The sequence below is a fragment of the Lissotriton vulgaris genome, chromosome 3_1 (assembly GCF_964263255.1).
Source record: "Lissotriton vulgaris chromosome 3_1, aLisVul1.2, whole genome shotgun sequence".
In the NCBI taxonomy this organism is placed as follows: Eukaryota; Metazoa; Chordata; class Amphibia; order Caudata; family Salamandridae; genus Lissotriton; species Lissotriton vulgaris.
The window spans coordinates 1,747,899,555-1,747,914,023 of record NC_141689.1 but is presented as its reverse complement, the minus strand read 5'-3'; the positions used below and the strand labels follow the sequence as shown (position 1 = coordinate 1,747,914,023).

Here is a 14,469-nt window from a genome sequence, read left to right as displayed (position 1 = left end):
TACTTTCTTCCTGTGCCCATTTGGCACTCAGTGTCTGTCAATCCTGATCCTAAGGGCCGGACTTGCCATACCAGGTATCAGGCTTTACCCGGGGAGGCTGAAAGGGTGGGGGCCAGATTTGCAGCAGTGAGGGCTGGTTTTGTTACTGGAGCCTGTTTTGCAGCAGTGCTGCAATATCGGCCCCCAGTAACAAAAGCATCAGGCAAGCGTTTCCAGCCTCCCAGGGCCAGACAGTGCTTCCCCAGGGTCTGGTCCGAGGAAACTGCCAGGACTGCTTTGGGTTCCCAGTCCGGCCCTGCTGATCCTTCAGGGGACTCAAAGGAGTGAGCCTATTCTGGATGCTGACCAGGGTGAGCGAATATGTTGAGACACTATTCGTTGAGCGAACTTCACCCTTCAGCTGACCGTTTGCCATCCCAACGGCAGCCTGCTGATAAAGATACGCCACTTATCCTATAGTATCAGGGCAATAAAAATAGGCTTGGGGAACTGCCATGATTCCTTTAGCATGTGGCGATTGGGGTGCCACGAGTGACAGTGCATGTCCTGTATAAGAGGCCGACCTGAAATTATCAACCACATAGTCTTCAGGACAAGACTAGGGTCACCTTCCTATCCAGGTTACACTGCTCACCAAGCTAATGCCCTCCACCAGGTATTGAAACCTTCTAACTCACAGACTCAACCAGTTTCTCATTTTATTAAGTAACTCGTTCCAGCTTTCCTTCTGACCTGACTGAGACAAGGTACCCCTTTCAAGACGATCACCAGCTGGGTTGCTTCAGGAGGCACATTAAGGAACATTCTCGCATTGCCTATAATGGCTGTGATTTTGTTCCTTCTTAAATTTCTATTAACTTGTTGACCTTCGACATATGTTCATTCAAAACTATTGGTATTGACCAGCTTCCGGAAATGAGCATGTCCCTGACTCTCCGGAAATTGGTTGTGTCTCTCTGCCCTGCTTTAGACAAACGTGTGGAACAGTGTTGTGAGTTCCTGTGTTCAAAGTTCCCTGAGACAGGTCCTCTACTCTCAAAATTTGATTATTTGCAAGTGATTGTTTAACCAAATCATGGTTGACATTGATAGAGGCCTCCAGAGACTCAATTCTTTTAAACATTTCCTCAAAAGCGGCTTTGATAAAAAGTTGCATTGCATTAAGCATGCCCCCCCCTTCCCCCCCCCCCCCCACTCCCCCCCTAGATTCCTGTAGCTATTTCTTTAAAGCTGTGACATCCTCCCTGGTTAAATTAAAACTAGTTGATACATTGTCAGCATTCCGCATTTCTCCCTGCTGTGGCCACTATGTTAATTTGTTTTTCCCTTTAGTAACCCATGCTGCCAATTTCAATTTCTCGGCAGGGGTCAGACAAACTGTATCTGACGGTGAGGCTAATTCAGTAGACAATGGAGCATGAGTTACACAGGGATTATCTACCCATAAATCAGCGCAGGAGGAGATTTTTCTATAACACCACCCCTAAACGTGCTTGAATCTTCTTTGTAGGTGGCAGCATCCCTCGCTTCCTACTGAGTGCTCACTAGCCTTTCTTCCACATTGCATATTTCCTCATTAATCACCCCCATTGCGTTGGTTAAGAAGGTAACAATACTGTTAGCCATGGGTTTATCCTTATCTGGCAAATGAGTAGATGGTTTCCTTTTCCCCATGACCACAAGCTGTTCTCTGAGATAATATAAAACAGGGGTCCAGAGTAATGAACAACCATTAAAAAGGGTAGGCCCAGTTCAGCCTCTGGCCTGGGTAAGTGCCCGGGCATGTCCTGCACAGTGGGAGCCGCTTTCTGCCTTATGTGCTGTCTGGCACTGCTGTGAAAGTCCTCCTGCCTCCTGGCAGTAAGCTGGCTAAGTGTGTCTTATTAAGACCGCAAGGATTAATGGAGTACTGCACAGTGGGAGCCACTATCTGCCTTATGCGCTGCCTGGAGCTGCTTTGAAAGGCCCCCAGTGCAGTGAAAGTCCCCCCGCCTCCTTGCAGTAAGCTGCTTGCTGGGTAACTGAAAAGATTTAGCGCTCCATCCATAATCTCCTTGTGTTTGCTTTGTTTGCCCTACATTGGCAGGGTATGCCCAGACGTGGGTCCCTTGTTCAGTTTGCCACTGGTTTCAGGCTAGCCTAGCTGATGAGGGGTGTTAGCCTGGCTGATGAGGGGTGTTACCCTGAAACCGGTCCCAGGATGCTTGTTTCTGGTTCAGGGAAGACCTGGCTTGGCAGTTCGGGCTCGAATGTTCCCGTTAGGCACAGGGTCAAGACTGATTTGCATATAGCTGGGTCTGAACTGAGGTGGTGAAGTGAGCTAAAGAACGATGATGGATTCAACCCAGATCTGTGACTGGAGGTGAGTGTCTGAAAAGTTTCAGCGCTTGTCCATTATCTCCTTGTGTTTGATTTGTTATTCTAATGCGAGAAGCAGGCCCCATCATACTGAACTGACCTTCCGGTGTCCTTCATGACTCTTGCAGGTATACACACCTAACCAACCTCTTCCTAACCCTGCGCCCTGTCACAAGGGAGATATCCAATATAGAAGAGAGACATGCAGAACCTTGGCACGTAGCTTTTTAAATGCTAAACTGAGTAACAGTAACACTTGCACACAGGCCCCACCAGAGCCAATCTGTGGCACAATCGATGAGTTACCTCCATGGATGGCGCAACCAGTGCCCCAGGCCCACGGAGGCGCATTCAAGATATATGCACCATGAGATAGGTCTTACCCATGACAAGGGACTTACAGTTAACTTGAATTGGCCAACAATATATACACCAATCCACAGTATGTATATTCAGTGCTTTGACACTGCACGGCAGTGCCAAACACGCTCAAGTTCTAAGCCAGCAAAACAAGGTCAAAACATGAGGTCGGCACCCTAAAATGTTAGGGGAGACCACACCAACAGATACCAGGTCTAACACTAACCTTGAATCAAATGATAGTATGGGTGACTCCAAAGCTGTATAAATAATCATTGTTCCTGAACTCCGTATGTAGAGCTCAATTTAAAAAATGCCTAGGTTTCCTTCAGTCCCATTTCTCTTTCATTACATTTTAGCCTATGAATTGATGTCTGGTCTGTACACAATGAAATATGATTATAAACTGAAGCCCACTTGTTGGTTCAGAGTATTGCCTGCTTTTGGACAGCCAACAAACACTATATATTGCTGCAACCAGAAAGGTCTGATAGACAGGTGGTATATTACTTTTTTAAATCAGCCATCCGGGCAACAAATTACAGCTGGAATTGTCACTTATTGCTATTTTTCCTACTTATTTTAAGTATTTGTTCATTTTTGTCACAAGTTTGATTCTTTAGTGAAACCGTAAGTCATCTACATAAAGGACCCTTGCTGAATTTAGAATTGTCTGCTTTTCAGAAATGTGTAACTTACAGGATTCATCCATGAGTTTCACACCTATTTCTAAAACAAACTGGAAGTAAATTGAAATCACAAAAATAGAAAAAGTGGTCACCACTTCAAAAATTGCAATAAACAGGGGTAAATTTTTAGGTCTTGCACCTGCGATACAGGGCAAAAGCCCTGTCGCAGCGCGAGACCTATAGCTGTCGGCTCTGCTTACAAGGAGCCAAAAGGGAGACAAGAGATGGGCACGCGCAGCCTGCCGGAATCGAATCAGGTCGCGCGCGTGAACACGCGCTCCGATTTCGGCATGCTGTAGACAGACAGACAGACAGACAGACCGACAGACACACAGACAGACACACACACACCACACCCTCCCCCCCCCACTCGCTGGGCTCTTTCTGTGTGTCCCTCTCCCTCCGCAGCGGGTCAGTCTCGGCAGCAGGCTCCAATTCAGACTTGGAGGTCGGCGTGTCTTCTCTGGCGATCTTCAGCTTGCGCGGGGACAGCCGATGTGCACGGTGATGGCGTCTCATGCGCTCCCACCGCGCTTTCAGTTTCGCACACTGTTTTTCATGTGTACTCCAATCGCACACGCCTTTCTGGGGACTGTCTACTGCCTTCGTGGAGCTGGCCAATTGCCATCTCAGAGCTAAAATAGAATTAGCATTCGTCAACACCATGTGTCCAATAAACAGTCCCTGCTTGTAGAAGGGTGGGGTTTCCAGTGGCAGTGGCACTATTGAATGCTTTCAGATAAACTATCTGGACCCTCGTATCCCTTCTTTGATTTCTGCCGTGTGAGGTATTCCCAATACTCCTTTTATTCAATTATTGTTTTCTTTTACATTTAATGTGATTTGCTTGCGCGTTCACAGCGTGTCTGCTGGTGCCCGTTTATCACAGTCCCTGTCTTCCTTGTGCTTTGATGTTGCGGGGTGTGAGTTCTATTGCAGTGCTTCTTCTTCGTAACAAGGGTTGCCACGTTTCTCTCAAAAAGATGCCCATTTATGTTTAGCGGTTATCGTAGGGGTAAGCGCGCGGTTATCGTAGGGGTAAGCGCTTTTAGGTGATGAGTATGATGAAGTATGAAAGCGGATCACCCCTCCTTAGACGTCCCAGCACCGTAAAAGTGTGCCTGAATAGGGTACAATAACAAGATTAATCACTGAACAAATTTAACATGTTTATTAACAAAATCGTTATGAAAAATGAATAATGAAATGTAAAATTTCGATTGATATTCGTTTTTGCGCCATAGATTGGGAGGGGATAGCTCATTTCCTACTGCAGAAACAGTAAAGTCCTGTGTTCCAGCCATGTCCCTGCGGGCATGGGGTGTGCAGGGGGCGTGCAGGGCACTGACACACACCTCTACCGATTGCACTCCGGAGACCCCCTGCTGTCATCGGGTCCAATTTCACCAAGCTCGGTCATGAGCTCCAGCGTAACCCCCGGGAGAGGGAGCCCCCCACTCCCCCACTGGCGTGGGGTGCAGGAGAGTGGGGTTCGCCGGAAGCTGTCAGAGTGCACACCAAGCGCTCACCGGAGCTGCACAAACAGGCAGGGCGCATTCCACAGCCCTTCTGATTTATTGTCCATCTGCTGCGAAAACTTTTGACAGCTCTCAGCCCCCACGTGATTCTGACCTGTGACCTTCAGCATTACATATCACCAAGTACTTAGCGGAGGTCAGGCTGGCAGCACCAGCGAGATGAGGGCTGCAGGAGGGCTCCGCCATTACTTACGCTGCAGCTCGCCGCCTTTTATCAGAGTGAGATGCGGCGCACAGCCGGGGTTGAAGGCACCAGGTCTGACGGGGCAGAGAAAGAGAGGCGATGTCTTCATCACAGCTCGCTGCCTATTTATTTATTTATTTATTTAATGCTATTAGCAGCTTGCCCATGGCACTTGGTCTCAATCAGGTCCTTAAAGACTTTGTAATCGGCCCTTAATGTTCCTCACCAAACTCCCTTACCTCCACCCATTTTCCTCACATCTCCTGCCATCACACCTCAACGACCCCTGCCCCCACAACAAACACCACAGTGTCTTTCTGACCATGGAGACCGGCTCGGTTCAATTTAAAGTCTATATGCAAACTCCCAAGCCTGAAAAGCAATATCTGAATGTTATGCTGCTGGCAGCCACCGTAATGTCATTTCTAGTGGAAATGGCGGGCCCAGCCTGCATAGGTGCTGTTGATCTTATACGGGTATCTGTTCACACTCAATTCCCTTTTTACAGCTGAGCCATCATTAAGCTATCCGCGGATCTGGAGGTAATTGTGATGGGAGCTGGCTGAAAAAGGCTAATCCCTTCCACAAACAGAAAGATTAAAATCCAGGTCACAGACACTGAGCTGTAGTGGCCGATTTAGGGGCTTTTATTGTACATTAACACATTGCAGTGCTTTGCAGCCACATACCACTTCTACTTATTGTCTTTATTTAACGTCGGCCAGGTGCAATTAACCCCAACAACTTTCACCAGGTTCTCTATTGATTCCAGGGGATGTGGTGGTCCCTGCATTACTGATTCATTGTCCTTTGCACTCTGCTCCTCAGTGGCTGGTAACTACTTCCTCCTCATCAAGAATTCTGATTTGATTAATGAACCAAGCCAAAAAAGAACCTTTCCCAGATCTATTCAGGCGTTCCAGCGGAGAGTGAGGGGAGTCCTGTCATCTGATTTAATCCAGATGTGCCTCGGTGGCCTGCAAACACTTCCATTCTGGCTCCGGAAGTGTCTGAGAATAGTCACAGGTTGAATGGTACAAGAACAAGCATTTTCAATGCAATAGGTCTCGCATTTGCGAGAGTTTAACATATTGGCATTGTAATTGACAATGCCTTTTATTTACGTTTTAAAAACCAACACATAAAAAAAGGCGACAATGCCAATGGCTCAAACTCTAACAACTGCGAGACCTATTGCATTGCAAATGCTTGTTTAATTAGTCTACTTGTACTTGAAAATTGGGAGGCTGGTGATCTTAGCACATTAAACCTTTTGTTGATGCCATTTTTAGGGAAAAGTACGCTCTCTTGTGCAACACTTTTTTTCCATTAAAATAAATGCTATATTTTGGATGTTTTCAACAAGGGAATCAACAAACCTTAGTTACCTTAGGCACCTACAACATTTGGGGGAGAAAAGGTGCAAATGTGGCCTGGGTACCTTATATAAAAGAAATTGTATAAAGGCTTAACTGCAAAGTTTCTCAAACATCAAAAAGTGCTCAGCACTCCAGATGGAAAAACCTCAGCAGCTAGGGCGTTGTGTTACTGTGATTACCAAATTATTAAGCTATTCTTTAAATCACCATAGGAGGCAACATTTGCTTGCTGTTTTGAAAATCACTTATCAGTGCTCAAATGAAAGAAACTCAAGACTTCCTCCAATAACATTACAACTGTATATTATTAGAGAAACTGGGAGGGAAGGCTGGTACGAACCCTCTTCTCCTGGGATTAGTATGCCTGTGAATTGGGGCTCATTTTGTTTTTCTTTTCTTAGTGAAATACTACTAGATTCTGTATTTTGCTAAGCTAACATTAATCAGGCCTTTACCTTTAGTGGAACATTGTATATTGTATCTCAAATGTTTACTCTATAAACCTAATTTTATAACCATAGGACAAAACAGTTGGACTTGTATAGTGAATGATTCCAATAATCCTCTACATCAAACACCTGTCTTCATAGTAACATTACTACATGAAAGCCTTTTCCTTTGCACAATTCCCCTTTTGTTTGCTCTGACTTGCTAACACAGTAAATATTGAATGAAGTACTCAGTAACTAAAAGATTAAGTTTCCTGTAGTGCCAGACAAACAGATTTGGCAAGCTGCGTGTCAGCTGTTTCATGAAACTGGACTTAAATATCACGTCTTCTTTTTACAGTCTGAAGACTACTATGGCATGAGGCGTTTGTACATGATATTGGGCTCCTGCCTCTTCTACAAGGTAAGACAACCCTGTCTCGGTGCATGCAATAGGTTGTAGTTATACATGCCTCCAATAGTCAGCAATGAAAACAATGCAATGACTTTTTATGCGTTTGTCACTGTATCCAGACATGACTGAATATATATATATATATATATATATATATAAATATATATATATATATATTTTTTTTGTAACTCTTTTTATTGATTTTTCAAAAAGAAACCCAGTACAAACATGGTGCACATGTAATCACACACTTATAGCATCCTTAATGTTACAATATTACACGAGCAACCGTCGCTAACATACATGACTATTCTGTGGTACATTGTTCAATGATATTATAATAACATATATACATTTAACATCATACATTTTCAGTACTTGAGGGATATTAGGGGATAGTTCCAGGAGGGGGGTGTTTCGTCATATGTAAAGAAAAAAGGCTAGGTGGGGGGGGGAGAGAAAAAGCAGGGAGGTCCTCCCCACAACCTCTTAGGGCATAGCTCTCCAAACTTTTCATGTTGGTGACACACCTTTTTATGCAAAAATGTTGAGGGACACGGTAATGCGAGCCCGCGAGCCCGAACCACCTAAGGGGGTTTGTGCCTCTTATTGCTCTGGTTTCCTTTTATGCCGACTATCTGCTTTTGTGCCATCTTCTTGTGGCTCTTTCCTCTCTTGACATCTTTTGCCTCTTGTTACCTTTTGTGCTGCCTTGCAAAGCTTAAGTGTGCCATCTTCTGTGCTTATTTTCACAGTACCTGCCCTTTCCCCCCGCTCCTTTCCTGCCTGGCCCCAACTTCTGTCGCAAATGGTAGACAAACAACATGAATAATAAGCTATCATTCATGCAGCAGGTGAGGTGAACCCATAGCTATCAAACGCCAACTGCACCTAAATATGGCTGTCTTTTACTGGAGGGCAAGGTGGCACATTTTCCTTACATTTTGGTTCCTGGCACTCCTGCTCCATTACTACAATTTAAGATAATTCAATACAAAGAGGTATTAAGGAAAGCATTTATGCTTTGGGTCGTCTCAAATATTTTGGCATTAGCAGGTTGCATGTAAGGTCTTTTCCAAGAAAAAGAAATGTTTTGCCTACCGTTTGCCATAAGTACATGATGTAAACCCAACACCCACCGTGCATTTCTCCCCTAGTTGATGAAATATATAAGTTTCCTTCGTAGCTTATCAAACATCAACTTGTAACTATTTGTATAATTAAATACAAGAAAAGGGTGTGATCCAGCCCAGTGACCTGGAACCTTTTATGAAATGCCATGCTTTATTTTCCACCAATAGTTTATTTAAGCCTCAAACCTTCCAAATATGGGAAAGAATGACTTCGACATATGGCTACATGCTACTGGGGACCACCTTCCTTCTAGCTCAACCTTTTCGTTGACATTCAGATGTATTGTGGGAGTTGAAGTTAAGTGAGGCAATTATTTTTGCGTACACGAAAGAAAGGATCTGGAAAAGAAAATCCCCGGACTAGAGCATAGTGTCCCTGATGATGTGGAGACATTTTAGAGCCTTAGAATGAACCCTTTAGATTTGATTTTTTTTCTATAAATTTCCTGACTATATTATTCAATTGCCGACTGGTATTGTCTTTACAATTGCAAAAAATGACTTATATTATTTGGCTGGTGAGCGCCACATACATGCTGAAAACGCAAAGCCCCTCGCAGATTCGTGTCTTTACTATTTTGCAGTTTTATCGATTGCAGTGTCTGGCAACAGGCCTGCTACCTTTCTCAGCGACTCGGCATATTCGAATTCATTTCAAACCTGTCAATAAATGAAGTCCTCTTCTGGAGAAAATTAGGACCTGCCCTTTCCCCCCGCTCCTTTCCTGCCTCTTGCTCCTCTGCCCCCTGCTTTTAACCTCTCCTCTCCACACCCTGTGCTTCACAAGTGCTCCCCAGTGGTAATCAGCAATGTCCCTCTATGAAACCCGGAAGGTGCCAGTAAAAAAGGGAAAAGTGTGATTTTAGGTTCGGGTGGGTGCGCCGAGATCCGAGAGGGGTCACTGGAAGCGGGGCTGTTGTCCCGTATTTACGACCACCTGTAAGCAGTCAGAGACCTCTGGCTGCAGAGGATCACACTAATGCACAGGGGCGCGGGGCGAAAGTGAGAGGCTGCGGTCCTGAAGATATGGAGAGCAGCACGGCTGAGAGAGGTTCGCCCTGCGCCCCCTGTTTTCCTCAGAGAAGGCTCACAAAAATAACACTGGCCGAGCAAGAAACCTGAGCTGCTATGCGGGGTCTGCGCACTCCCAGAAGGGGGGGGGGGGGGTGGGGACGTTGAATACTCACTGTTGCTCCTGTTCACGTCCACGAGGCTCCGCTCTGCAGCTGCTCCACCTCGCGTCGTGCACGTCGCGATTACTGAGTGAGGGGGCTCCAGTCGCATTCCAATAATATCGGCCGGCCGACGTCATCGCGTCGCATCCCGCGACACACCTACGTGTGGGTCGCGACACAGTAACGTGTTGCGCCACACAGTTTGGAAAGCACTGTCTTAAGGCATCGGTCGGTCCGATCTTAGTTACCCAATCATCCTTTTGTAAACCTCCTACACCATAGGGTATGTATAGATATATCTAATACCTGGAGTTCCACAGTTCGTAAACCAGTCTTTGTTTTTTTCTATTGTCTTTTTCCTCTACAGTAGAGCTAGTCTGCGGGTGCAACAATAAGTAACATTGCAGTGGTGCCCAGATGTCCCTGGGCCTAGACGCAGCAGGTAGAAGTTCTGCATAGGTCTACAACTGCTCCTGGCAATATATTAAATCCCTACGCCATATTTTAAACTTGGGCGCCCTGCCTCTCCCCCACCGGCACGCTACTCTTCTTTAGCCAGGAGCAACGCCAAGGCAACAAATTTGCGGTGTTCCGGTGGTAACCTCTATACATATCCCAGCAGGGCCATCAGCGGCAACATATCAATCTGGTCATCTATCATAATTGACAGTGCTCTGAAGACCTGCGTCCAATACTCATTCACCTTTAGGCAGCTCCATGCTAGATGTAGTAAATCGGCGCCTTCAGCGCGACATCTATCACAAGAATCTGTCTCCCGGAGCTTGTACCTATGCAGTCTGGCTGGTGTATAATACAATCCATGCAGGAATTTATAGTGGATAATCAGGAGTTACAGAGCGAATTCCTTGCCGTAATCGGATGTACAGGACGGTATCTAGTGGCATTTGTGTTATATTCTGAAATACATGTTCTACCGAGTAAAATTTGCCCTTGTGGTACATGTCCTCCCACGTCTGTATCCAAGTTAGTTCCTGAAACTTATGGAAGAGTATCTCCTGTAGTAGGGGCATGGTGGGATGATACACTAGTAGTAGTAGTGGCGAATAAAGCATAGGCTCAACCAGTATTTTACTCACATGTGCCCAGGCAGCTACCGTGCAGCTCACCGTAGTTGGCTCTTTATCCCGCGTTGGGACCGTTGTGTATACAGCCCCCTCAATGGGGATAGGTAAGGCTAGCCAATGTTCCGCTGCCACCTGGGCCATATAGCGTGGCTGATATATCCAGAAATGGGCATAATGTGCTTGCGCACTGTAATAATATAATTTAAAATTAGGTACTCCGAACCCTCCTTGCGAGTATGGCCATGTTAACACGTTCTATTGTAGTCTTGCGACATTACCCCCCCCCCCCACACTAGTTGCATCAGTTCGAATCTCAGTTGTTTAAAAAAGAACGTTCCCTGGTGGAAAGGTATATTAAGAAACAGGTAAGGTAACTGCGGCAATATGACCATCTTAATTAAAGATACTCTGCCCGCCATAGAAAGAGGGAGGGTGATCCATCTTGATATATTATCTGTAATGCGCACTAGACTGGTACCGTAATTGAGACACATCAATTCCTCCCTATCCCTCGTCACGCGAATACCCAAATATTTCAATTCGTCATTACACCATGCCATCGGGTAATCTAAGGGAAAGTGGCTCGTCGAGTCCGTGAGGGGAAAGATGCACGATTTTCTCCAAATAATCTGGACTCCCGAGAGCCTGCCAAACACTATGAATTCTCTAAGGACTATATTCAGATTCTGTTGTGGGTCACGTATATAGAGTGTGATGTCATCCGCGTAAAGGGAAACTGAAATTTGTCTCATGTTACATTGCAGTGCCTTGTCCCGATGTCGCTGCCGCAATTTAGCCGCCAGTGGTTCCATGGCTATCGCGAATAATAGGGGCGATAAGGGGCAGCCTTGCCTAGTACCTCTCGATATCGAGAAACTCTCAGAGGTTTTACCATTAATGACTACTTTAGCCGTGGGTGAACAATATAGTAATCGTATCCATGATAGGAACAGGGGGGGAAATCCAATACGGGACATTACATCAAATATGTAGTCCCATTCGATGGAGTCAAAAGCCTTTGTGGCATCCAGAAAAACCGCCGCCAAAGGTAACTCCGAAGATACATTATTCAAGATTGTGAATAGGGTCCTTAGGTTATGAGATGTTGCACGCCCGGGCACAAAGCCCGACTGGTCAGGCAATATTAGATGCTCCATGAGTAGACCAAGGCGGGTAGCTATGATCTTAGCCAAATATTTTACATCGCAGTTGAGCAGTGCCAGGGGTCTATAGGAATCGCAGTTGCGTGGCTCCTTCCCTGGCTTTAGTAGGGAAATGATAATTGCTTCCCTCATAGAGGGGGGAAGATGGCCTACTTCCAAGGCGTCTTCATATACCTCGCGCAGTATGGGGGCCATCATGACTATATAAGTTTTATAGAACTCAACAGGGATACCATCCGACCCCGTAGCCTTACCCGACTGCATATGCATGATGGCATCCCGGACTTCATCAAGTTCGAACGGGGCACAAAGGAATTTCCGTTGTACATCGCTTAACCAACCCAGCGATACGTTTCCCAAGTACTCATCTAGGTTAAGTGTGTCCGTTCTCGTGGTTGTGTACAATGCCGAGTAGTGCGTAGTGAAGGTGTTAAGTATGTTCGTGGTGCCCCTGTACATGACCCCATCTAATCCCTTCAATTCAAGTATTTTATTTGGACTGCCCGATCTCCTGATTGTCTCCGCTAATGCCTTCCCTGGCCTCTCCCCTCGCCATAGCGGCGGGCTGTCCAATACCGCCCTTGACATTTTGCCCCTCTACAAGCCTCTTCCGTATAAGCTGTGAGTTTGGTGCGGAATTGAGATTGTGTTGTGCCATCTGGTCTTACTGCCAGTTGCTCCTCCAAAGTTTTGAGTTTGGACTCAAGCGTGCGGAGTGTATTCATAATATCTTTAAGTACCCCAGCTCCCTTCACAATGCAAAAGCCGCGTAACGTCACCTTGAATGCCTCCCATACAATTTCCACACTGCTAACCGAGTCTTTGTTACGTGCAAAGAAGTCTGTCATTTCCTCCCTGAATTCCTCTTGGAACACTGTGTCTAATAATATAGTGGGTTGCAATCTCCATCTGTTCCTCGGGGGACCATAGTTTGCAGAAGACAGGGTAAGCCGTACCGGCGAGTGGTCTGAGTAAGTCCTGGCCAGGTGTTTCACTTGCAAAATAGCAGGACATAACTCAATGCTCAGGAATTTGTAGTCTAGTCGTGCCCATGTAGCTGCGTGCACTTTAAAGTGAGTACCCTCTAGGTCATTAGGGTGTAAGTGTCTCCACGCATCTGTCATATTGTGGCCAGTAAGTATGGAGAGGCGCAGGCCTTTGTATAATGATGGGGAGCAGGATGAGATCTATCATTGTCTGGTGTGCGCGCAATGTTAAAGTCCTCTCCCCACACGATATGGTTGGAGCCAATATCTACAGTCTTTGCCCATACTTCCGTGAAAAATTGCGGGTCATCTACATTTGGACCATAGCACCAGGCTAACGTAACTGAGACCGACCCCAGCCTGCCCCAGGCCAAGCAGTATCTCCCCTGGGCATCCCATGTAGCTCCCACTAACACAAATGGCGTTTTCTTTTTAATCAAAATCGCCACACCTCTAGCATAAGAGGTAAAGGAAGAGAAGATCCTGTGGGCCGCCCACTTACATGCAAATGTGTTAGGACGTCTCGGGTCAAAGTGCGTCTCCTGCAGCATCGCTACATGAACCTGGTGCCTGTCAAGATAGGCCAGTATGTGGCATCTTTTACGTGGATCCCCCAGTGCCCGTATGTTCCATCTAAGAATATTCAATGTTATGTTGTTAGTGGAGGACATGAGTCGGGCAGGTCATATATCTAAGGTAGTGTATTAGAAGGCAGCATTTCAGTCTCGAGCATGTACCCCATACCCTGTCAGCATCTCCAGTACCAATTCGACAAATAAATCGCATAGTGACAATGCACCGTGTATGTAATCTTAGTAAACAAACAAGAAGATCAATCAGAAACAAGGAAATTATTATTTTCTCCAAGTCGTGTATCGACTTCCATGTGCACAAAACAACCCCTCAACCCTCCCCCCAGACAACCCTCCACCTGAAGCAACCCAATCTTGCCAGCATCCTGATCCCACCCCCCCACTTCATTCCTCAACTTCAACATACCCCATGTTATCGTCCCTTCACCAATTGTGTGACATACTGCCGTTGGGGAATACCCATTTGGGGACATCACTAGATAGCAGCGCAACACCCCCGCTTCCCCCAATCCCTCTATGATGGTGTGACAGGCCCTGGAATGGAGGGAAACGGGGCTTGGGACATTCATAACATATATGCAAATGAGTCAATCGGAAAGGTCTCACCGGTCTGCAGGTGGCTCGAGCATTACGTTAAATCTGCCCTCCAGAGGCAACTTGCATTATATAACCATAGTCCTAAGCAACGTGATCATTCCACCTCTGCTTTGTCTTCAACGTGATCCAAACTCTGCGGGGGTCCTTTGGCCCCTCCCCTCTGTTTGTACGCCTCACAGTTCGTAGGAAATCTTCAACTTGCTGCGGGTTTGTGAAAAATCTCTGTTTCACTTGGTGCGTCACCCTGAGTTTCACCGGGTTCAAGAGTGCATAGTCCATCTGCGCTGTGCGTAGCTTCCTCTTGACGTCTAGAAACTTGCATCTTTCCTCCTGCACAAGGGGTGTAAAATCAGGGTAGATGGAAAAGGTGGTACCCTCATATGATA

At 46.1% G+C, this 14,469-nt stretch overlaps 1 protein-coding gene across 1 annotated transcript in view; it reads left to right on the top strand.

Moving 5' to 3' along the window:
- The window catches only part of INTU (inturned planar cell polarity protein), a 438,220-nt gene that overhangs the window by 285,921 nt on the left and 137,830 nt on the right, over positions 1 to 14,469 (top strand). The window contains exon 10 of the mRNA XM_086962184.1: positions 7,298 to 7,360. Within this exon, the coding sequence (XP_086818310.1) occupies positions 7,298 to 7,360 (63 nt within the window). The remainder of the gene's footprint in view (positions 1 to 7,297; positions 7,361 to 14,469) is intronic.